This window comes from Miscanthus floridulus, chromosome 18, assembly GCF_019320115.1.
Source record: "Miscanthus floridulus cultivar M001 chromosome 18, ASM1932011v1, whole genome shotgun sequence".
Lineage (NCBI taxonomy): Eukaryota > Viridiplantae > Streptophyta > Magnoliopsida > Poales > Poaceae > Miscanthus > Miscanthus floridulus.
Window position 1 is genome coordinate 100,874,846 of NC_089597.1, and position 24,729 is coordinate 100,899,574.

Consider the following 24,729-nt stretch of genomic DNA (forward strand, 5'->3'; position numbering starts at 1 on the left):
TGTGCAAGTCAATGTCAAGTATGAACTAGACAAGTACCTTGCAAAAGATAACAAGGAGAATAAGAAAGGTTTTGACATTCTGAAATGGTGGAAGGACAATGCTACTAGATTGTCAATATTGCCTCGTAAGGCTCGTGATCTTGTGGCAAATTTGGTGCTGGGTGGAAGAACACTAGATGATTTTAGGACCTCACTCACACCAACAATGGTTGAACGATTCATTTGTGCAAATGACTGGCTTAGGTACACCAATGTTGAAGAGCACACAGAACAATTGACCAAGCTTGAGGAAGGTAACTACATCGTGCTAGACTGTAAATTGTTTCTAATGTTAATCATGAACCATACACACTAAATAGTAAGTACTAACTGAGGCCTTATCACTTACTGCACAACTTGGTGCCCTGGACATTTCTAAGGATAGTACGTGCTCATGTGCCTTGAATTGGTAAGTTGGTTTGCAAAAACATTTCTAAGGATAGCGCTCCTATTTAATTGATCAATGTTAATTTCTACAAATTTACAGGCCTTTGTGTTTCCTAGGTGCAAGCTAGATGGGATTGGTTGTTACTGCTTGGCCTAATTGATGTTGTGTTGTTGCTGATGGAGTATTGGAGTACCTGTGACATGCCCCTTTGTGCGCTTGTGACTGATGATGTACCTATGGCATATCCTGGCCTTTATTGATGCATGTATTGCTACCGTCTGTGCTTGTGTGATTTATGATGTACTATTGTTAAATACTGCTTGCTACTTGCATGTGATATTTGGTTTTTCATTATTTTTGTTAGAACCTCTTGCTTCGTTACTTGTACTAAGGGTGTGTTTGGTTGAGCTGTGACTGTGGGAAAAAACTGTTGTGGGCTGTGAGCTGTGGGAAAGCTGCTGTGAGCTGTGAGCTATGGGAAAGCTGAAAGCTGTTTGGTTAAGCAAGTATAAAATATACCTTCTATCTTTATCTCTCTTGAAACAACTATGAAAAAGCTTTTTATGCCACCAATTTCGAAAAGCAGAAAGCCAAAAGCCAAAAGCAGGGGCAGACCAGCTTTCAAAAATGTACTACGGAAAAACAGCTGCTTCTGAAAAAGCAGCCTGAAAAAGCAGCCTCTTTGGTTGGGCTTTTGGCTTTTTGGGCCAAAAGCCAAAGCCAAAAGCCCAACCAAACGCACCCTAATAAACATGACATTGTAGTATTTGAGTTCTGAACATTGTAGTGTGTACTGTCTGCCACCCTGCATGTGTGTAATATTAAATATTTGGACTTCTCTATCTGCTTTTTCTATCAGCGAACTAGGCAATGTGCACTGTTTCGTTCGTCCGGTTTGCTCGGTTAAACCAAAAAACCAAACTTAAGAAACCGAGACTGAAGTTGTTGGTTTTTTTATTTATGACTAACACTCTATTCATTTGGGTTTATTTGGCTTATAAGCCATGACTGAAAAGACTGTTGGCTGGTTTGGTGTGAGAGAAAAATGCTGTTCGTTGGCTGATAAGCCATGTGTCGGGTTCATAAAACCCGGGGTCCCTCGGGGATCGGCTTCCATGCCAAGGCTCGGCCCAAGAGTCTAAAACAATAGGCCGGAAGGGCGGCCCAGTCACCGACCGGAAGGTCTGGCCAAAGAGGAACAACGCCCGCTCGTCGGCTACTTTGGCCCACCTCTCCGACCGGAGCGTTCGCTTCGACTCCAGCCGCCTCCGGACGGCCTCTCCGATCAGAAGGCCTGGCCCAAAACACTACTTCTGACTCCGACCCCACGTCTTCGACCCGGGTTCGTAGGAACCCTACTCACCGCTCTTCTCCAACTGACACACTCAGAGCTGACTAGAGCCATCCGACCAGGGACGCTCGCTCGGTGGGAACCAGAAGACATGCGGAGAAAAGCAAGGCAAGGCTCACAAGTCAAAACCATTGTACCAGGGATCATACCCTGCACGGAACAGTACTCTGCAGCCATCCTGACACAAACAGTATTGTAGGCGCCGACATCTCCCTCTACAGTATTGTAGGGACCGCTAAAACTCCCATACGGTGAGGCCCCCACGTGCCTCTGGGCATCGATAGCGGTATGGGCGCAAGGATTTACCGTACCGGGTGAACATAGCGAGACTCCTCACATGCCTCTAGGCATCAAACGGTATTTGCAGGTACTGACGTCTACCACCCCTGAAAAAGGTAGCACGACCTCCCGTATGCATCTGATATTCTATAGTGACATCAACAGTGTTGTAGATGCCTACCATTATCTTGTATCCATCGGCGTGGGCAACAAGGCTTGGTAGGCGTGGGCAACAAGGCTCGGTAGCATACGTACACTCACCCTCTCACTTGTAAAGCCATCCCCTTTATCTATAAAAGGGGACGTGCCCCCTCCAAAAAAGGGAGAGCCCTTTTTGAAGATAACAAGCACCGATCAAGTTCACTAGCTCACGACCACAGAACCGCCGGGTTCGGACTCCAAGCATACGCTTAAACACTTAGCTCATAGCGTAGCTCCTATTGCTCTTGGCCCTTCCGACCGGAGCTGACCGGACCTCCTGTACACCCCTTCTTCCTCCTTCTCGTTTGTAACCCCACTGCAAACTTCAAGCACCTAGGCTCAGGAATAAAGTCACTGACCGACCCAAACTGGACGTAGGGCACGTTGCCTGAACCAGTATAAATCCTATGTCATTGAGTGCTAGGCTACCTCCGATCACAACGTACGGCAAAACTATAAATATTCACTAGTTGGTCACTTTCTGCATCGACAGTGGACGCTGTCCGTGGGAAAGATGCTGTACGTTCAACACTTTTTGGTCATCGGATGGCTCACTTTTCCACCACCCTCGCCGTGGTGGGCTCGGGCAATATGATTCGCTTCGGCTCGCTGGAGTTTCTCGCACTCTCACTCGCTGGGATGCGGGTTCCACCCGTCTTCGAGCCATCCCAGGCCTTCCTTTTTGGAATCCTAAACTTCGTCGCCGACCAGCTCGGCGTGCTACATCTCTGCGAGGAGGCTCACGTCCTGGCACCCATCGGAGGAGCGCCCTCCATCAACTCCAGGACGCACGGCTTCGACGACGCGACATCTGCGCTTTTTTTCGAGCAAACTCTCTGCTCAAACCCCGCTGTAAGCAATATGCGTACTGTTATTTACTCTTTGCTTACTGTCTCCCACCGATCACCCGGAGGGACTGTATCACTCACACCACAAACACCGTACAATTGATTCCCCTACGGCCTCGCATCCTCCGTGGATGCGTACGCTCGGGGGCTCTGAAGGATGCTGGCGTCATCTGCCCTCGTATTCGAATTCGTGGGAATGGCAGGCTACGCTCCTGCCGAACTCCCGGATGGCGAGGGTGAGAGCGACGGTTCCAGCATCAGCGATGTGGCACCCCGCCACCATCCGTTCCGGGAGTGCGCTATGGCGGACGCTCCGGGACAGCCGTCGGTAGTTGTGGAGTCCGCGCAGACTCACACCCCTCTAGACCCGCGTGTGGGGGCCCTCGCGTCTGCGTAAGCGCACGCCGAGGAATTACGACAACGGCGACAGAGCCAGTCGCCTCCTGCGCTGGCGCAGTCGGTACAGCACGTTGCGCCCTATGCGCGTGGCTCGACGGGTGGCGTTCATGGTCGCGCCTGTTAGGTCCAGCACGACATCGTGAACGAGGGGAACGATCTCCCCCAATTCGCCCGGGCGGGCCAGAACATCGCCGCTGCGGCAATGCTTCTGCGCGGCGTTCCCGAGCCCGTCGACCCCCAGGAGTGGGTAGTCCACCGGAACCTTTGGGTTATAGTAGAAGCCGTCGCCGTCCAACAGGCAGAAAGCTCCGCGTCGCGACTCCGACCCGCACCCTCTCTCCCCACCGGGGGAACAGAGACGCGCCAGACGGATCGCTCCATTCGCTCGCCGCTACAGCCGTCAGGCGCGGCTCGGGGGGCGGCAGCCCCGCCACTGTCTGGCCTGGCGCCTGCCCCACACCGACCGCCGGTACCCGAGCGGCCCGATCCGCACTAGGATGCTCGCAGCATCGTCAGCAACCGGCATCGGGCCCAACACGATCATGACGTCCACCGTACGGCGGCAGATGACACGGATCCCGGCTGAACCATCAAGGGGAGTGGTGAAAGGGAGAGCCCTTCTTGAAGATAACAAGCACAGATCAAGTTCACTAGCTCACGACCACAGAACCACCGGGTTCGGACTCTAAGCACACGCTTGAACACTTAGCTCATAGCGTAGCTCCTGTCGCTCTTGGCCCTTCCGACCGGAGCCGACCGGACCTCCTGTACATCCCTTCTTCCTCCTTCTCGTTTGTAATCCCACTGCAAACTTCGAGCACCTGGGCTCAGAAATAAAGTCACTGACCGACCCAAATTGGACGTAGGGCACGTTGCCTGAACCAGTATAAATCCTATGTCATTGAGTGCTAGGCCATCTCCGATCATAACGTACGGCAAAACTACAAATATTCACTAGTTGGTCACTTTCTACACCGACACCATAGCTTATAAACCAAATACGACCAAGCGAACAGGCTGTAACCGATCGGCTCGGAGTTTCTGGAAACCAAACTTTCTAAAAACTGAGCAAACCGAACCGAAGCAGCCATTAAAACCGAATGCCAGACTTATCTATTTCCACCTATTTGGAAAAAGTAGAAAACAAAAAGTCAAAAGCAAGTTACAGAGAAAATTATATAATAGGTGAAAGCAGTTGTTTTTTAAAAATTATACTGTACAGTAGTTGGAATACTTTTTTCCCAGCAGAAGCATCTTTCGGAAGCAATTAGCGTGAAATTTTAAACTGAGCGTGCCATGGGAGTTAGGGGGTGTTTAGATTCGGCTACTAAAATTTAGGAGGTGTGTTGGGAGCACGTTGCATAGAATATTTGGATACTAATAAAAAACAAATTATATAATCCGTCAGTACTCCACGGTACGAATTTTTTAAGCCTACGTAATCTATTATTAACATATGTTTACTGTAGCAAACATTGTCAAATCATGGACTAATTAGACTCAAAAGATTCGTCTCGTAAATTAGTCGCAAACTATGTAATTAGTTTCGTAATTAGTCTATATTTAATACTTCATGTATGTGTCTAAATATCCGATGGGACAGCGATTAAAATTTAAAAGGACAAACAAACACCCCCTTACCTTTCTGCACACTCTTTGTACGGCCCACTGAACAGTGACACAGACAGAGCATTAAAAAAAGATGACTGTTCTCGGTTACTAGCGATCCAATCATTGCGCAGAGCACTGCAAGACTGCAGTCGACCACCAGGAGAAGTTTCAAATTTTCCCGCTCGTTTTCTCCGGCATAATCCTGCCACCGTGCCCATCCGTGTCGCGGGAACCGACCCTGCACGACCGCGTCGAAGCACCGCAGTCCGCAGCTGTCCAAGCGGCGCTGGCGGAGCGCACGATGACCGAAGGCCCCCTTGTGGTTTGTCACTTGTGCTGTGTTGGGTCGGTGGGTCACTGTCGAGCGGCGAGAGAAACCAGGGAGAGTAGAGAGCAACGCAGGCAGTGGTCCGTCACGCTGCCCCGGTGCAACGACACCCAACCACCAGGATCCCGTGTGCCAACTGGCCCTGTGATACGGTCGCCTCCACTCCACCTGTAGTACGTTTTAGTCTGGTTTAGTTGGACGAAATTTAGGAATTTGGCTGCTGCAGCACTTTCGTTTTTATTTGGCAATTAGTATTCAATCATGGACTAATTAGGCTCAAAACATTCGTCTCGCGATTTCCAACCAAACTGTACAATTAGTTTTTTTTCGTCTACATTTAATGCTCCATGCACGTATCGTAAGATTCAATGTGACATCTACTGTAGCACTTTTTGGAAAAAGTTTTTAAACTAAACAAAGCCTTACTGTACTACTACCAGCAAGATGGCCGAGGCCCCGAGCTGTACCCTGTACTGTACCTCGAAACGCTGGTGCGCTGGGCCAACCGTTTCCTCGAATTTTAAAACGGAGCGTAAACGCAGGTGCACCATGCCTTTGCCTGCTTTTGTCGAGCCTCGTAAATTCCGCTAAACACGGCGCAAGTTTAAAATTCAAATTCGCTCGCACACCGTTCACCACCACTGAAATGTGGGTCCAGGTATCGTCCACGCCTCCACGGTGCACATGTTTCATCAGGCTTGACAGAGTGCACGAGTCTCAATTGACAATTCTGCTCGGTGCACTCGAAGCCACTGCCATCGCCAATTCCGTCTCTTATCTCCTCCCCTGCTCACGAAGTGGGGAGGGAAGCCGCGGGGGGATCGATTCGTCAGCCAACAGCAGCAGCTCGGAACCCTAGCTCCGGCCGCCGGCGGCGATGGCTGCCGCTGCGGCGGCGTTCCGGTCGGGGACGAGGCGGGGCGACGCCTTCGCGGCGCTGGAGGACGCGGGCTCCGCCACTCGCGGGCGCCAGGCCGCGGGAGGCGGCAGCAGCGGTGGAGGCAGCGTCCGCCGGTCGAGGAGCCTGAGCCGGTTCCCGCCGCCGTCGCCGTCCCCCGAGGACGCGGCGACGCCGTCGTCGAGGTTCGTCACCAAGGTGCGGGGCGGCGGCGGGTTCCCGCCGGAGGTCAGCCTCGACGACCTCGCCGACGAGTTCTTCCGGGCCAGGGCGGAGTCCGAGGGCGACGACGACGAGGAGGAGACCGCCGCGCCTGCGCGCGGCCGGTCAAGGCTTCCGGCGCCCGCGGAGCGTGGCGGCGGCGGTCGGCGGAGCTCCACTGCGCGGTACGCCAGGGAGACGGAGTCTTCGCGGCAGCGCGAGCGCTCCGTGTCGCGCCCGCCGGCCGAGCGACGAGGCGTAGCGGCCAATGCTGTGAATGCCGGTGGCCCTGCAGCTGCAGCCAGGAGGCAGCGGTATGCGTCGGTGGACCGGCGTGCTTCGGTGGATCGGCAACGGTGGTGCGATTCGGATGTAAGTGTGGCCGGGTCAGCACTCTAGTTTTTCTGCTGGAGTATGTTGATGGATTGAATTCTGGATTAAACTATTGAAGTTGCTTGGGAATGATTGAATCCTGTTTTGGTGGGTGCTTGGGTGGTCCCATTAATCTATTAGGATATCTGGTAAAGTTTTTGTTTCCATTTTGCGACAAAATTGTGAAGCGAGCAAGGTGCTTTACTCACAAAAACATTCTTCTCTTATGTATGACTAAAGGTCCAATGCCTTTTACTGTTTGTCCCTCCAAGGTAGTTTGGTTTAGTTCTATACTTCGCGTATAGTGTGTTTCAGACTTGATACCGGTATAGTATCGGATAATGCAACATATGCGCAATACTGTGTTTGCGTCATCTATTGTTTCTTCGGTTGTTTGGTTGATGCCTGTCTCCCCTTGTACTCTCTGTTTGATTGCTAGCTTCGGTATGCTGATGTTGTCTGGCAATCTAGTATGAAAAATATATGCATAAGTTCAAAAGTCAAAAGGCAAAACCGTCTGTTTTTTTTTTAACGCAATGGCAGGAGCTCAAAACCGTCTGGTTGTGACGCAGTTATACTTGCTACTCTGCTTTTCAGTTCAATTTGCTTCAGGCTTCTCACGTTATATATATATTTTTAAATATGTTTGGTTACTCAATCCAAGTTTCTTAATACTTTGCTGTGATCCACTGTATGATTCCTGTTCAAGTATTTTATGTTTGTTCCTTTGGAAGGCCTGACACCGACAATACTTATACTCTAAACTTGTCCCATTTCTACATTTGATGTAAAATTGTACATATCTGTTGCAGTTACATTCTTATTATTAAATCCCTGGTTTATGCTTTTGGGTGCAGAATGACATGGAAATTTCTCACCGGTATGTTTCCAGGGGGATACATACCAAAAGTAGCAGTGGCAATAGCCTGCAGAGTTCATTCCATAAGCCATCTAAAGCAAATCAAACTTTGAAGAGGTCTACAAGCCAAAAGGATTTCTTTCATTCTCGAGATAGCAGCTCTGTGAGTACCTATGTCTTCTTTACATTCCTTGGACTGAAATTGGATAAGATATCAAATAGCTTTATGCTTATTAAAAAAAAGTTGTGCTATAGTATCATATCACCAGCCTGTACAATTAACTTTTGTGTTCCATTTGTAGATGCATAGTAGAATTAGGTCTGTGCTATCTTTTGTTTGGTGCATACTAAATCTTGGCTGTACAATGGGGGCTGTTGTAGACTCAACTTTTAATTGTTGTGTTTTATGATTGCAATTTCTTAGCTTGTATTTTTATCTTGACTCTTGCAGAGCCATTCGTCAATTACTGATGATGAGTCTAGGAGTTCTCACTCTTTCCATAGCAGAAATCAGAAGGAAGTCTGTGCAGTTTATGGTCTTGACAAGGTTTCACAATTTTCATTCAGTATTTAAATTTGAAACTAGAATTTGCAAACAGCTACTAGAGTTTACGATTCCTCTTATATTGCAATCTGATAGGAGCACCCAATTGGCGATGGGGCTGGAAATGTATTGTATGATGTAATGCGGAAAGAAGTTAGGCAAGTTGTTGATGAAATCAGGAATCAGCTTGAAAAGGTATGTTTTCCACAGTGAGGACCTTTTATTGTCTCTTCACCATTGGGCATTGTCTATCACTACTTTATCTTACCTTGGCATAGATAACTTTTCTAACGGCTTATGTGTACAAAGCTTTGATTGATACAATGACATTTAGTATGGCAATGTAAACAATGCAAGAGACTTTTCTGTAGGGAACTATTTCACTGGACGGGTTGAGATCTTCATTGACCATCTTACCCTAATTCTAGAAAGTTTACTTGTATATTACAGTGCAGCTTAAGTTTTTAGTACTTGGTCCCTAATGCCTCAGGTTTGATTTACATTTACATTTTACAAAGAGAGGTTTTCATAATCTGAGGCATATTGGGAGCTGAGTTCTAAGCTAATGATTTGGTTGTGATCTAGAGTATGTACACCCCAGAAGAATTCGTATGTCACTTGCGTTTCTTGTTTTATGCTGACATGTCAAAATTAGCACTGATATATGCTTCTGTGTGGTATGCTTGCGAATAAAATGTTATATGCTTTTTTATTTGGAGTGCTTACTTAATGGGCTCCATGCTTTCGGATTGCCTTTCTATTTATACGAAGAAGTATGGTTGTACCTCCTAGAGTATGCATCCTAAACCTATAACTTCACATCATCATTGAAGGATGTGCAGAATACTTCTGTTTCAATTGAGACAGCATTAGTTTCTGGATAAGCAACAGTCAGGTTGAGTAGAACTGAAGTAACTTGATGGCATGCTGATGTTGCAGAAGCATCTTTTCGATTGGAAGGTCTTAGTAGTAGAACAGTAGTAGCTAGATTTAAAATGAGTTTTGTTGAACTGACATCATGTCTTCCGTTGGGGCCTTGTTGTCAGGTCATCGGTTGCCCGTCGGGGAGAAAATGATTAATATTTGGGCCTTTTCATGCTCTGCATACTTTTTACTAGAACCACAACTTTTTTTTATCCAAGCTCATCGCCTCTCTTTGTCTGTGCATTTCTAGGCCGTGACAAAATCAGAACCTTCAGAAAAGGTAATAAGCAGTGATGCACAGCCAACCCAAGTTATTACTGAGCTCCGAAGGAGCTACACTAGTAAACTGGAAGAGGTATCTTTTGATGGAAAGAGAATCTATATTTTTTAAAAATATCTTTGATTGTTTCTAAGTCTTTATTCAATATTCACATTTGCTTTTTTGGTGTATCTTTTAGTCAGAGAAGCGGAAGCAGGAATTGTTAGCTCAGTTGGCAGCAGAAGAACAACACGGTCATGAGCTCACAAAAATAGTTAGAGAATTGCTACCTACTCCTAAAAAGACTGCAAATTTACAAAGACAGCCGCGGCACAGAAGAGTATGTTTATTTGGTTGCCGTTCCATTGTTTCCTGTTAATTTTCTGCACCTATGAATTAGAATTTGACATAAATTTATTGCAGAGGAGCAACGATAGATCAAGGATGTCAAAACGACTTATTGAAGAGGCTGAGCAATACTTTGAAGATTTCCTGTCAAATGTTGAAGACACTGACTTTTCATCTTTTGATGGAGAGAGAAGTGACTCAAGTTCAACCAGGAAAGACATGTTACTTCATGCTATGACAGAAACTCCAGTTGCGCGCCCAAAAGTTGCTTTACCTGCAGAGGCAGATGGCGTTGTCCTTCCCTGGCTGCAATGGGAAACTACCAATGACCTTCAGACCTCCCCGTGCAAAACCAAGGCCCAGGTAAAGTCGGCATCTGTATCCTGTCTTAAAATGTAAAATATTGAATGTTACTTACATGGTAAAGATTTTGTGTGAAATGATGAAGTATTTTTTTGATGTTAATGACTTCAACGTGTTACCTGTTCTCTAATTGCATGTTGAACTCAGGGAGAAAATACTAGATGCAGCACTAGCAATCAGACTACGAGCAGCCGTGGGAGTTGGAGTCCTGGAGACCATGCCACTTCAGTTGCCTCTAAAGATAGATTACTGACCAAGTTCGGTGAGGTTGGGATTTGCCGAAGCAGCTGCCCTGATTATGTTCGAACCTCGTCAACGTTTCACATTGACGACTATTTGCATTTGAGGCAGAGTGAGGATCTCCTCTTGGAGACGTGGATGCAGAAACAAAGAATCGACTCTGGCGGCCTAGTCCTATGCAGTAAATCGACAATATTGTAGAGTGCAGCCAAATAGGTTGTTGATGGGGTTGATGAGTTAGACCAATAAATGCTTAGATTTTTACCTTTGGTTGCCATGGCTCCTGCTGCCTGGCGTGTATAGATGCATGCATTGTGGTTAACATATTGGATAAGCTTTTTTAACGCTTGATCGTGAATAAGAAAATTTATTTGTTACACCATCATTCTACAAGTGCAAATGATCCACGACACCATGTTAGCAATAAAACTATGGTCTCTCTGAAAGCAAGTTCGAATCTTGGCTGTAATCGAGCAGCTGCAACACCTGCGACCAGCAAAGCAGCAGGCATCCACTAGAGCTGATTTTGATCCCCAGGATTTCAAAAACTGGTGGCAATATTTGTTGACGTAACAAATGGCGGGAAATTGTGCTGGAGCTGAATATGGGATCTCAACAACATAAACAGTCAATTTTATATAAGAGTAAAAAACAATATGTATAATGCATTTTGATTCCAGCACTGTTTTACAAAGTTTTCACACATCAAGTGGCAAATCCCTCTGCACTTAGCCATCGCCCTTGATCCCTCCACAGTATGCCACATACTCTCTGCAACCGTCCTTGTGGATTGCAGCCCATTTGCCCTTTTGTCTCCAATGGAATTAAACTGAGAATAGCACATAAACAATTATCAATTTCTGTTGTCCAATATCAACAAGGATGGAAAAGGAGGATGACTGCGAATTGGACGATAGCAGTAGGGAAGGCGGGGGAATAGAGAACACGTGAGAACAGCGACAACTACAGGGGAGAACACGTGTAAAACTAAACCTGATTCAGCAACCTATCATGTGCTAAGAACAAATCTCTAACATTCACTAGGTTAAAATGTCAAATAGACTTATATAACAGTAGCAAAAAATGTATCAACACTATGCAACTTTCATTCCCAGCATCCCAAAAATGTTCCGTATTCCATGATTTACCCCAACTTGGTGTAGGATGCCTACTCGTAGACGAGCAGTTAGCAATGTGAATTGTAACATTTAAGGATTAGAGGCACCAGTATAATAATTTTAGTCATAGCTGTTAGGGTAAGATTGGTCCGTCAACAAAACACAATCTCAATGGATTAATGAATATGCACGCACCCTTTTCACTGAACAGCTAAGAATAAGGAGATTCAAATAATGGACGTAAATATAGGATATCAAGTAACAAAAACACGTTTTACCTGAAACATATTGCACAAATTAGTGCTACTGAAGTGTGCTTGTTTAAAAATGGTTAATAACTGTACAGATAGCTAATAAACAGTGCCATATGGCTCTTCTTAAGATGACAAATATACTAATTAGTTATTTAGTTTAAATGCATACCTAACAAATAAGACAGCATCGACGACTGCCAGCAAATGCAGCATAGAGAGTTATTCATAGCCTGAACGGCTCAACCGACATTGAGAGCATCCATCTCTTTGCACTTGTGTTATACTACCCCTTTACCAATTATATTCTTCTACTGAACAAGCAGTTTAGACAAGAATTTGCACATTAGATTCTAGGGCTCTTTTGACTGAAAAATCCAATTACATTGACAATAGCAGTTCACTATAAATTATTGCTAACAATGGAGAGATGTCACAACTAAAAAGTGTTAAAACTGTACTACACTACCTCTTATGATTTTTCAAGTTAAATATACACTACTGTTATGGTTCTAACTACCATGTCGAATTTGAACTACACTAGAATTTTCTAGTTCCATGTTATGTATGACATTGCAGATAGGCTTTATTGTTTTAGTATGACTGCCTTAGTGTATCATTAACTATGGAGGAATGGAACATTTTAGGTAGTATGATTTTTTACTTGAAGGCTTTAGGAATAGAAGAACGTCAAACTTACATTTACATCCATCCCTTTTTCGTCAGTTGATATTCTCAGGATCCGTGGAGTTTGAAAGCTGCAAAAGTAACAAGCCAAGAAGAGTTACTAATAACTCATTTGCCAGGTTATTTGTCCTGAATAGGAACCAACCGTAGAACATTATTGCCATTTTTTTGCCTATACTGAACACTAAGACCATAAATATATCATTATAAGCCATTAACCACAATTACCATCAGTTGAGCACTAATATGTGTTTCTTCTTTGTATCGACCAAAATGACAAACACTAATTATTTAGAAAATTATCATTCGACCTCACTACCAGATTATACAGATAGCTAATTAAATCATTTCTACGAGGACAAGTTAATCAAATTGGATCTGAAAAAGGTCAAGATGGAGGGATGAGAAGACATGACTTCCTGCGGAACACGACTAATAAGTTGTCCTCTGGAATTAAGAATCCTAGGAATCAGTACAAACACTCAAGACGGAAAATTAAGAACTAACAAGGTAATTGCCTGCTATACAGTGGATCAGGAGCACCATTTTTTTTTTAACTTTTAGGGCCTAGGTAAACCAGCCTCACCACATTAGCTGAACTAGATAAGGCGATCAAACTCACTAGGCAAAAACGTCACCAGATTAAATTGATTAGGGTAATGCATGGACACAAAGGATTGATAGGGTACACACCTTGGCAGGTGTAACAGTGCTGGCCGCCCGCAGCCTTCGGTCTTTGGTGCAGTGCTCAATATGATTGGCATTGAATTTCTCACCACAATAAAGGCATAGGTTGTTGGCTCTTCTGTAATCTCGCAGTTGCCGCTCCTTCCAGAGAGTTTGACCAGGGACTTAGCTTAGGATCTACCTTACCAAGTGCTACAGGAGCTTTGCCAGATTTGTCATACTTTTGTTTAGAGTTGTCCAGAATTTGTTGTTGTGCTTTGGCTAGCATGATGGCTCTGGCCATAGTGTCAGGCACCTGAGCTTGAACTGCTGCCTTGATATCCCATTTGAGGCCCTCAATATCCAGTGTTGTGCATTGAAAGCTGAAATTGCAGAGCTTCAAAGGTGGTGACATAGTCCTCGACTGTTCCAGTTTGCTTCAACTCCAACAACTCATTCAGAGCTTCTCTATAGGCATATGCGCCAAACTTAGATTCCACCGCTTGCTTGAATTGAGTCCAAGTTCCCAATCCATTTTGCTGCTTGTACACCTGCCACCATCGAGCTGCATTGCCCTCCATATGTAAGGAGGCCGCAGTGACCCACATGGACTCATGAATGTTAAAGATGCAAAAATAGTTTTCACATTTGTCAAGCCAGATTTTAGGATCCACGCCCTCAAACTTTGGAAATAGCATCTCAGGCAGAGGTGTATAGTTGTGGTGTGAATCAACAAAAGGCCTATGGTGACTGGGTTCAGTACGAGGATGAGGCTGGACACTGGAGAAAGGTCGCTCCTGTTGGGGAGGAATGGAAAACAGTGGAGATAGAGATCTTGGTGATTTGTCCTCTGTCTCAGCATCCATATGCTCTAAGGTGAGACGAGCAACTGCCTTTCCAGTGTCTTCGATTTGTTTAACCATCAACTGCTGATCATGCGAGGCCTGCTGCACATCTTGTGAGTAGAGATCCATTTTTTCCAGCAATTGCTGTTGCGTGGAGACGATGTCCGTCACACGAGCAAGCAAGAGGTCCAGTCTCTCCATCAACTTGTCCCACTTCGCATCTTGGTGCTGCTGGTGTGTTGGTGTTGTAGGTGCCTGGAACTCATTGACATCATCGTGGTTCACGACATCCAGGATGGGCAGGAAAATGGCATTGATACCTCTCTGTGCTTCCATAGCAGTAGCAGCCTTTGTGTGTGCTCCACTTGCAGCAGCGTCCATAGGTAGAATATCAGAACTGAGGTCATCGAGGGAGGCTTTGATAACAGTAGAAGAAGGAAACAATAACGATGATGAACTTGCCGTGGCGATGCCCTTGACCATGGAAACATCAGGCTCACTGGGCACACCATACTGGATATCAAGCTGACAACAACCATCATATATATTGCGACCATGCAACTCTCCGAAAGCTTCAATTTCATCATATTTGGATCGGAAAACAACCTGAGAAGACACATGGTCTAACCCCCCAAATGCTTGCACCTGCTCCATATCGCCAAATGGACTAAAAACCTAACGAAGCAGATGTTCTGTTACATGATTGCAAACCTTGTGAATGGTGACCTCCAGGACGCGATTTGGGGCCGTCCAGCTCTGAGAACCGCAAGTAGGCAATCCATCGAACACCTGGTGGGCGTCCACCTCATGGGTGCTACCCTTGGAAACATCAGGCTCGCCGGGCACACCATACTGGATATTAAGCTGACAACAGCTATCATATATATTGCGGCCATGCAACTCTCCGAAAGCTTCAACAACGTCATATTTGGATCGGAAAACAACCTGAGCAGACACATGGCCTAACCCCCCAAACACTTGCACCTGCTCCATATCGCCAAATGGACTAAAAACCTGACGAAGCACATGTTCTATTACAGGATAGCAAGCCTTGTGGATGGTGACCTCTAGGACGCGACTTGGGGGCATCCAGCTCTGAGAACCGCAAGTAGGCAATCCATCGAACACCTGGTGGGCGTCCACCTCATGGGTGTTGCCCTTGGAAACATCAAGCTCGCTGGGCACACCATACTGGATATCAAGCTGACAACAACTATCATATATATTGCGGCCATGCAACTCTCCGAAAGCTTCAACAGCATCATATTTGGATCGGAAAACAACCTCAGCAGACACATGGTCTAACCCCCCAAACACTTGCACCTGCTCCAGATCGCCAAATGGACTAAAAACCTGACGAAGCACATGTTCTGTTACAGGATAGCAATCTTTGTGGATGGTGACCTCCACGACGCGATTTGGGGGCGTCCAGCTCTGAGAACCGCAAGTAGGCATTTCGTCGAACACCTCAAGGGCAAGGTGAAGTTGCCGCCCCTGAGTGCTCCCGAATAGCTCCCAAGTCGACCGCCGCCTGCGCCGTCACACACCCACGCCGAGGATCGACCTTCTCTGATACCAGCAGTAATACCGCTGGCCACTGGCGTCCGGCGAGGAGCCGGAGACGTGAGCTCGCAACCAGATCACAGGCGATAGGAGAACAGATGAAAGGTTCCCCGCGTTCCTGTTTTTACCTTTTCAGGGTTCACGTAGTAAGTTGTGTCCCTCTCGATACATGCTTAGCTTATAGGGTAACCCTAGCTTATAGCTGGAGCTAGTCCTGTCAACTGGGACCCACACACTCCCTCATCCAATAACTTAACGACACGCGTCAGGTTCTTAATAACCTGTGAGAACTCCCGCACCGCACGCCGCCGGCGCGCCGTGCTCCCGTCATCTCATGACACTATGCCCGTCCCCAGCCACGCCGCCCGACGTGGTCGCTGTCCACCGCCTCCTCGAGTCCCGCGGCCTTCCCGCCGCCGCGCGCCTCGCTGTCGCCTCTGCATCCTCCTCGCCGCTCCCGCTAGCCGCGGTCCTCCTACACCGCCCGCTGCCCCCGCGCCTCGGCTACTGCCTCCACGCCCGCGCTGCGCGGGCGGGCCTCCTCGCGGACCGCTACCTCGCCAACGCGCTGCTCGCGTTCTACGTGCGCCTCCCGGACCACCTGCACCACGCGCTCAAGGCGTTCGACGACCTGCCCCGCCGCGACGTCGTTGCGCACTCCTCCGTCCTCGCCGCCTTCCTCCGTGCGGGCGTCCCGCGCCGCGCGCTCCTCTAACTGAGGACCTTGGCCTCCGGTGGCTACGGCACTGACGACGACGACGTCGCTCCCAGCGCGCACGCGCTTTCCGCCTCCGCCAAGGCATGCGCGGTGCTGCGCGACCTCCGCGCGGGAGCCTGCGTGCACGGGACCGTCGTCGTGCGAGGTTCCGGCGACGATGGCATCGTGCTGAGCGCGCTCGTGGACATGTACGGCCACTCGAGCGCGCCGGGCGACGCGCGGATGGCGTTCGAGGAAATGCGCGCCCCGGACGGGATATGCTACACGTCGTTGATATCAGCATTCGTGCGGAACGATTGGTTCCACGAGGCCCTGCGGTGGTTCCGGGCTATGGTCGTGACAGATGGGGTTTTGCCGGACGGCTGCACGTTTGGCTCCGTGATGACGGCGCTGGGGAACTTGAAGAGGGCAAGGCAGGGTAGGGAGGCGCATGCGCAGGTTGTCACACGTGGCCTATGTGGGAACGTGATCGTGGAGAGCAGCACACTTGACATGTACGCTAAGTGCGGGATGATGGTGGATGCACGCAAGGTGTTTCGACAGGATGAAGGTCCGGAATGCAGTTTCATGGTGCGCCCTGCTTGGGGGGTATTGTCAAAGTGGGATGCACGAGAAGGTTCTCTCATTGTTTCGATAGATGTATATGGAGGAACATGACTGGTATAGCTTTGGAACTCTTCTGCGGTCTTGTGCTGCTCTGTCTGCAGTGAAGCTACAAGCTAGGAAAAGAAATCCACTGCCGTTTTATGAGGATGAGAGGCTGCAGAGACGTCATTGTTGAGTCCGCTCTCGTGGACCTATACGCGAAATGTGGTGCTGTAGAATACGCTTACAAGGTTTTTGAGAGGAGCAGTGTCCGCAACATGATTACTTGGAATGCCATGATTTGTGGTTGTGCTCACAATGGCCATGGTGAGCGAGCTATCAGCCTGTTCAATGAGATGATTAGGGAAGGGGTCAAGCCAGACTACATCAGTTTCATTGGTGTTCTTTTTGCCTGTAGTCATACTGGGATGGTTGAGGAAGGAAGGAACTGCTTCAACTCAATGAGCAAGGACTATGGCATCCCCCCTGGTATTGAACACTACAATTGCATTGTTGACCTCCTTAGTAGAGTAGAGCTTCTGGAAGAGGCTGAAGATCTTGTAAACAAGTCACCGTTTAGAGACGATTCATCACTGTGGGCAGCAATTCTTGGTGCTTGTGCCACACATACTAACCCAGATGTAGCAGTAAGGGTTGCAAAGAAGATGGAATTGGAGCCTCAATACCACCTAAGCTATGTTCTTCTTGAAAATGTGTACAGGACGATTGGGCGATGGGAAGATGCTGTAGATGTAAGGAGGTTGATGAAATCAAGAAAGGTAAAAAAAGAAGCAGGAACAAGCTGGATTGGTGTAAACAGACTGTACAGGAACAAACTGGATTGGTGTAAAGAAAGCTGGATTGGCTGTGATTCTAGTATCTGAAATAATGCTTATAAGTCATTTCTCAATTGTTCGGACGAATTTTAGCAGGTCTTGTTTCATAAAGACTGTACTTTTATGAGCTGCTATTGCAAATTGACACCAGGTGGCATCTTGAAAGTTCAGTCCATCAGTTGATAGAAATCAGGATCGACCTGCTCTGCAAAGATAATTATATCTGCTTTACAGTTACAGCATATGTTAATTTGAGTGCAACCACAGAGCCCTTAGGGGTGGCAGACTAGGGTCGGCTGGCCTTGGCCACCATGCAGACAAGGAATCTGTCAAGCAAGCTGTCCACAGCTGTAGGTTTCTGGTAAGTTTGTCTTGTTTTTCACCTGATATCATAACTAGCTGCAGTTAAATTATTCCTTCAGGATTCAACAGGAATTGCTCCTCTAATATTACTCCAGTTGTGAAGACCTTTTAGGATAGTCTCAAACATGCACATAACTAGCTCCAGTCAATTGTTCCTTCATGATTCAAGATGACTTGCTCCTATGATATTACTCCAATTGTGAAGACCTTTTAGGATAGTCTCAAAGATGCACATTTTGCTTGATTTTGCATGTACAGTTTATTATTTGTGCTAGAGTTGAGTAAATTTTGCTCCTTGTATTGTCTTATTGTAGACAAGTGAGTAAGTGACTAAAATCATAGATGAATCAGCACTTCTATTGATTCGTCACTGTGCTATCGAGAAGTAATTGCTGCATCGTTCGAGAATGTGCTATTGGCTGAACATTCAACACAGTGATGGTTTCGTTTGATTTTGCAACGGTGGTGTGATTCGGATGTAAATGTGGGTCAGTACTGTAGTTTTTCTGCTGTATGTTGTTAGGCATTTAGTTTAGATTAAACTATGTAAATGTGGTCGCATTGATCTGTTAGGAAAATCTGGAAAAACATCCGTTTCCATTTTGCAACAAAACAAGGTGCTTTACTCACAAAAACATCGTTTCCATTTTGCAACAAAACAAGGTGCTTTACTCACAAAAACATTCTTCTCTTATGTACGACTGAAGTTCCAATGTTTTTTACTGTTTGTTGAGTGGTCCTGCGATACATGTAGTTTGGTTTAGTTCTACACTTGGCGTGTAGTGTGTTTCGGACTTGATACCAATATAGTATCTGATAATGCAGCAGATACACAATATGTGTTTGCATTGTCTATTGTTTCTTCAGTTGTTTGGTCGATGCCTGTCTCCCCTTATACTTTTTGTTTGATTGTTAGCATCAATATGCTGATGTTGTCTGGCAATCCAGTATGAAAATATTTGCATAAGTTCAAAAGTCAAACTGTGTGGTTGTAGTGCAGTTCTACCTGCCAGTCCGCTTTCTAGTTCAAGTTGCTTCAAGCTTCTCACGTTATATTTTGTTTTTATCAAATATGTTAGGTTACTCAATCCAAGTTTCTTAATGCTTTTCTGTGGCCCGATATATGATTCCTGTTAAAGTATTTTAAGTTTGTTCCTTTTGAAGACCTGATAATACTTTAAGCTTTTCCCACTAACCTGATAATATCTTTTGAAGACCCGATAATACCTTAAGTTCCTCACCGTATGTTTCTAGGGGTATACATACCAGAAGTAGTAGTGCCAACTGGCAATAGCCTGCAGAGTTCATTCCTTAAGCCATCTAAAGCAAATCAAGCTTTGAAGATGTCTACAAGTCAAAGGGATTTCTTTCATTGATCGAGATAGCAGCTCCATGAGCACCTTTGTCTTCTTTACATTTCTTGGGTTGAATTTGGATAAGGTATGTACTAGCTTCATCCTTATCAACAAAGTTGTGCTATAGTTTCATAGCACCAGCTTGTACAATTAACTTCATTGTTCCATTCATATTGTCATAACAGAATTAGATTAGATCTGTGCTATCTTTTGTTTGGTGCATATTAAATCTTGGTTGTATGATGGCCGTTGTAGACTCGACTTTTAATTGTTGCATTTTATGATTGAAATTTCTTATTTTGTATTTTTGCAGAGCCATTCTTCACTTACTGATGATGAGTCTAGGAGTTCTCACTCTTTCATAGCAGAAATCACAAGGCTGCCCGTGCAGTTTATTGTCTTGATGACAAGGTGATGGTGGGGCCAAGTTTATACCCTGTTTGACCTAGTTTTGATGCCTGACCTCTTCTTTTCTTTTTTGAAAGAAAACCGTGGGCAAAGCCCCCTAGCCACAGAATATATTAAAACCAAAACACAGGGCAACAGTTACAAGGGTTAGCCAAAGGCTAACCAAAGGACTTACCTAGAGCTAGGGAAAAAAGAAGATTACAACGTCTGCAGCCAATTCATAATTACAGGGTGTAAAGAGGGTTTCAGATTGCTTCCAAGAGGCAACCGAAGGAACTCTATGATTGGAAACTAGGTGAATACCCCGTTGCTGCGGGAGTTTAGAAAGTGGTATCATAGTTTCTCTAAGAAAAAAAAGGGTAGAATAGATGAAACATATATATATATCTTGCAGAATAGCAATAATATTATATAGTTGGAAATACCCCTGCGTTTATTGCGGTATGACTAAAACAAATCACGGAGGGGCTAAAGGTCATCACATGCAATGGATATATATGTGTAGATCATCAAAGGAATGAGCCTCTTACCATGCCTAAGCTTGAATAATAAGACGGTATACAACATGTGTATTTGAATAATCATCCAGACCACAATTCTTTCTCTCCCTAGCTTCGCATACTACTCGATCAATAACGGACTACATATGATACTTTTTGTCAGGAGAACCTGCATCCAGAACCCAAGAAGAAAATTCTTAATACCTCTTGCCGCACAATCAAGGCATCCTTCCAAGCAATTGCAAAGCAGCATGTTGGGCAGGTTCTGAACGTAGTTAGAGACACGGCGATTTCCGGTCGGTGACACAATGAAGCAAGTGCTGTTGGAGACGGTGATTTCCTGGGCGGTGAGCCGGTGACACAATGAAGCAAGTGCTAACGACGTCCTACTAAGCTCTCTACCCTGCGACGACGTCCACTCAAGAAAGCATATGTCGTTCCATTTTATATTGATGTAGAAGGGAGCGTCAGGCCGGTCTATTGGTTACGTCAGTTTTATATTAGTGAATGAGGCGTGGTGGATGCGGAAGTTTTAGAAGCCCAATGGATGTCAGGTTCATGTGAAATTAAGTGCCTTTGTTTGGGTGGTGTCGTGGGATTAATTGCAAATCGAACGGATGAACAGAGGAACGAACGTAGAAGTGATGATGATGCCTGTTGGGCTCCTGCTGCCGAACAGAGGAGGCCGATGGAACGGGTATGATGCCTGTTGCCTGTTGGGCTCCTACTTCCGAACAGAGGAGGCTGGTGGCTGGATGCGTGCGCAGGAGGGAACGATGACGTGGAGGGCTGTGGATTGAGAAAAACAGGCTAGTGGGGTTTTGCTTTATAAGAGTTTAAGATGTAAGCATTGCGCTCCTTCCAAAATACACCGGGCTGCTATCATGAAGAGCTCCATAAAAGGGGATGACCGGAGGACTGCTTCTATTGAATGATCATCTGGAAAATGTTGCTTTGAACATTCCATTGTTGGAGTTGTTCCAAATTCACTCTAGGATATAGGCCGGGCTTCTGACGGAGCGAAGCGGAGGCCCGTCGCCGGAGGCTTGGGCCGGAGCGTAGCAGAGTCTGAAGTCGGCCCATCAGGTCTCGCCCCTGTGCTCGGGGGGTGCGGGGGGCGGAGCCCCCCGCGGTACGGTACGGTACGGTATATACACCTTTGCTAGGGTTTCGTGGAGACTTGATTCTCTTGTAAGCCGCCATAGACGTGTAACTCAAAACTCTTGAGATAGTGAGATTGTTGCTGGCTGGTGCCCGTGGTTTTTCCCCTTCACATCGGAGGGGTTTTCCATGTTAAATCGTGTGTCTCCTCTGTGGCTTGATTCTTTACTTCATATTCCTATACGTCGTTCATAACATCCATTGTATGTGAAGAACAAACTACCTTGTAATGGAAGAGGAGCACTCAAGCTAGAAGGAAAAAAGCCAAATTGCTCGGAGCTTAGTGGTTAGAGCTGGAGAGGGTGACCCATGTTTATCACAAAATGAACTGTGAGAGGGAGTGTTTTATTTTCAAGGGATGGTATGAGGTAAAATATGGAATCCACTAATCAAAAAGTGAGATATGGGTTGTGAGATTATGAACTATAGGAGTACATAATTCCGTAATTTTTCTATTTACTTTGTGAGAGATGGAATTGACAAAAGGTGAAGAAAAAGACAAAAGGATATGCATGGTGGATTGTTTTGTGCTGACACTTCGTCATCTCCCTTTGTATTTGTCAATTTCACACGTCATGAAGGAAGTTTGAGTGGCATATAATCGGTTACTCATACTTGCCACACCACATGGCCACCGATGGTGAGGACCAAGACGCGAGGAAAATATGGATGCTCTCATTGGTAGGTTCCCCCCGATGAAGATTGTTAGGCTAATGATTTTGTTCTCATTGGTAGGTTCCCCGGTGGTGCGCCTGAGTTTTAGCAAGTCCCATAATCATATTCTCTACATGCATAATGATTTTGTTCTACTAAAACTATCGACAAGCAAATAGATCTATGTTATCATCGAAATCTAGTAGATATCCGAATGTGAATCCAAACTTAAGACATTCGTTTTGTACTAGTATCCGATAAATGTTCGTATTCGTATCTAAATTCAAATTAAAATAATAGTGCTATTTATATCCGATTCTATGGGGATCCGATCTAAATCCATCCCTACATATGAGCCAGCATGCAAGCATAGGCACTCAGACTAATGGTGGAATACAATGTCAAAACGGCTTAACAAAACCATCTAGAAACTCACTTGAACATTATTAGATACCGAGGGTTATAACACCGGGGGTTTATAGTTGAGGGGCTTACATAGTTAACTCTTAATATGCTAGGGTGTTATGTAGATTTTTTTTTACTATTCGATGACTCACCGTCATGTCAGCATCCATGTAACATGCCACGTGATACCTTCAAAACCATCTGAGAGGTTATTTAGACAGAGTTTTAGTAGACTCTTCCTATAGGCTTCGTTTGAGCCAAAAACGTCTCATCCAGATAGGCCAAATTATCCAATATCCATCACCAGTGTACCATACGCGCGTGGTGTACCCTGGGGCAGCTGGGCGGAAAAATCTTGGCCAAGTGTTGAGCCGTGCGTGCATGGCAGCGGCCAGCGGCTGCCAACGCCTGCGAGCCACATGCCCTGGCGCCCCCTTATCCCATCGTACCCGCCACACGGCGCGCCGCCAGTGGCCCCGCGGATGCGGCCTCATCTCCCCGGCGCGGTTTAGATTTCCCTGGGCCCCCACCCCCCTCGCGGCAGCCACAGTCACATACTTTCCGCGCCTCTTCTTCTGTGCCCCTCTCCTCCCAAACTGCGGATAGAGCAGCGACGCGATCGCCGGCGCACGCACGCACGTTGTCGGAAGCTCGAGTTAGAAGCACCGGTGCCTGATCGATGGCGGCTCATCAGGCTCTCCTCTCCGTCCGGCAGCTGCTGGGCCGCCCCGTGCAGTCGGCCGTCTCCAGGTCGTCGGCGAGGAAGGCGCCCTTCGTCGTCAGGGCCAGCTCCAGCCCTCCAGCCAAGGTCTGCGCCGTACCCTACTAGTAGCTCCGACGATCCGTCCGTCGTCAACCTCGTCGATCACAAGTTCGTTCTTGAGAGGACTACTGAGTGCTGACTCGATTGTTTTCGTTTCGCAGCAAGGTGCCGACAGGCAGCTGTGGTTCGCGTCCAAGCAGTCCCTCTCCTACCTCGATGGCACGTACGTACCTGCGCCCTGTGCCCGCCCGCACGCAGCAAACCTTCTACTACCACATATGCTCACCCGCCTCACTATTGCTGCTGCAGGCTGCCTGGCGACTATGGGTTCGACCCACTGGGGCTCTCGGACCCGGAGGGCACCGGCGGCTTCATCGAGCCCAAGTGGCTAGCCTACGGCGAGGTGATCAACGGGCGCTACGCCATGCTGGGCGCGGTGGGCGCCATCGCCCCGGAGATCTTCGGCAAGCTGGGCATCATCCCGCCGGAGACCGCGCTGCCGTGGTTCAAGACGGGCGTCATCCCGCCCGCGGGCACCTACAACTACTGGGCCGACTCCTACACGCTCTTCGTCTTCAACATGGCGCTCATGGGCTTCGCCGAGCACCGCCGCCTCCAGGACTGGTACAACCCCGGCTCCATGGGCAAGCAGTACTTCCTCGGCCTCGAGAAGTTCCTCGCCGGCTCCGGCGACCCGTCCTACCCCGGCGGGCCCCTCTTCAACCCGCTCGGCTTCGGCAAGACCGAGAAGGAGATGAATGAGCTCAAGCTCAAGGAGATCAAGAACGGCAGGCTCGCCATGCTCGCCATCCTCGGCTACTTCATCCAGGGGCTCGTCACCGGCGTCGGCCCGTTCCAGAACCTGCTCGACCACCTCGCCGACCCCGTCAACAACAACGTGCTCACCAGCCTCAAGTTCCACTAGAAGGTGCATCATATATACCTGCTGCTGCCTGTTGTTTGTAGTGGAAAGAGAGATGCGTGTTGTTCATATGCTCTGGCTTGGCTGATGCATGGAAAGGAGCCTGAAGCGTTGTATCATGATCCATGCCCAGCCTGCTGCTTGTAATAAGTTAGTATTGATCTTGTTGAGACCAGAAACTGTATTGCACGTGACAACGACGGAGCTACCCTAGGGGCGTGGTGGGGTGGCCGCCCCACCTACCGGCGGCGGCGTCCCAGATCCCCAGACTCCTCTTCTTTCTTAGGTCCAACTGCCGATTGCCCGAGGTGCCGAGCAGAGGCCGCGACATGGCGATGAACGACGAGCGAGCTGCGAGCGGCGATATCCGATAGAAGAAGATGACCGGTTCCTCTTGTTGGGCACTGGGCTTATTTTGGTCACTTCAGATTAGCCCAGCAAGGGCCCAATTTGGTTCCCCAAATCCCCAATCCCCCA

At 47.2% G+C, this 24,729-nt stretch overlaps 2 protein-coding genes and 2 pseudogenes across 2 annotated transcripts; 3 read left to right on the forward strand and 1 right to left on the reverse strand.

The window, feature by feature from the left end:
* Positions 1–6,165: 6,165 nt before the first annotated feature.
* LOC136521284 (uncharacterized) lies at positions 6,166–10,829 on the forward strand. The gene is made up of 8 exons (XM_066514990.1): positions 6,166–6,915; positions 7,773–7,937; positions 8,226–8,321; positions 8,415–8,513; positions 9,493–9,597; positions 9,701–9,841; positions 9,925–10,212; positions 10,360–10,829. The coding sequence occupies exons 1-8, from the start codon at positions 6,322–6,324 to the stop codon at positions 10,651–10,653; spliced, it is 1,782 nt and encodes a 593-aa protein (XP_066371087.1). The 5' UTR covers positions 6,166–6,321; the 3' UTR covers positions 10,654–10,829.
* A 1,015-nt stretch (positions 10,830–11,844) lies between these two features.
* LOC136524269 (uncharacterized) lies at positions 11,845–15,474 on the reverse strand (annotated as a pseudogene).
* A 442-nt stretch (positions 15,475–15,916) lies between these two features.
* LOC136521282 (pentatricopeptide repeat-containing protein At1g03540-like) lies at positions 15,917–17,769 on the forward strand (annotated as a pseudogene).
* A 5,346-nt stretch (positions 17,770–23,115) lies between these two features.
* LOC136520808 (chlorophyll a-b binding protein 8, chloroplastic-like) lies at positions 23,116–24,449 on the forward strand. Its single transcript, XM_066514462.1, has 3 exons — positions 23,116–23,375; positions 23,492–23,553; positions 23,640–24,449. The coding sequence occupies exons 1-3, from the start codon at positions 23,247–23,249 to the stop codon at positions 24,253–24,255; spliced, it is 807 nt and encodes a 268-aa protein (XP_066370559.1). The 5' UTR covers positions 23,116–23,246; the 3' UTR covers positions 24,256–24,449.
* The last annotated feature ends 280 nt before the right edge of the window (positions 24,450–24,729 follow it).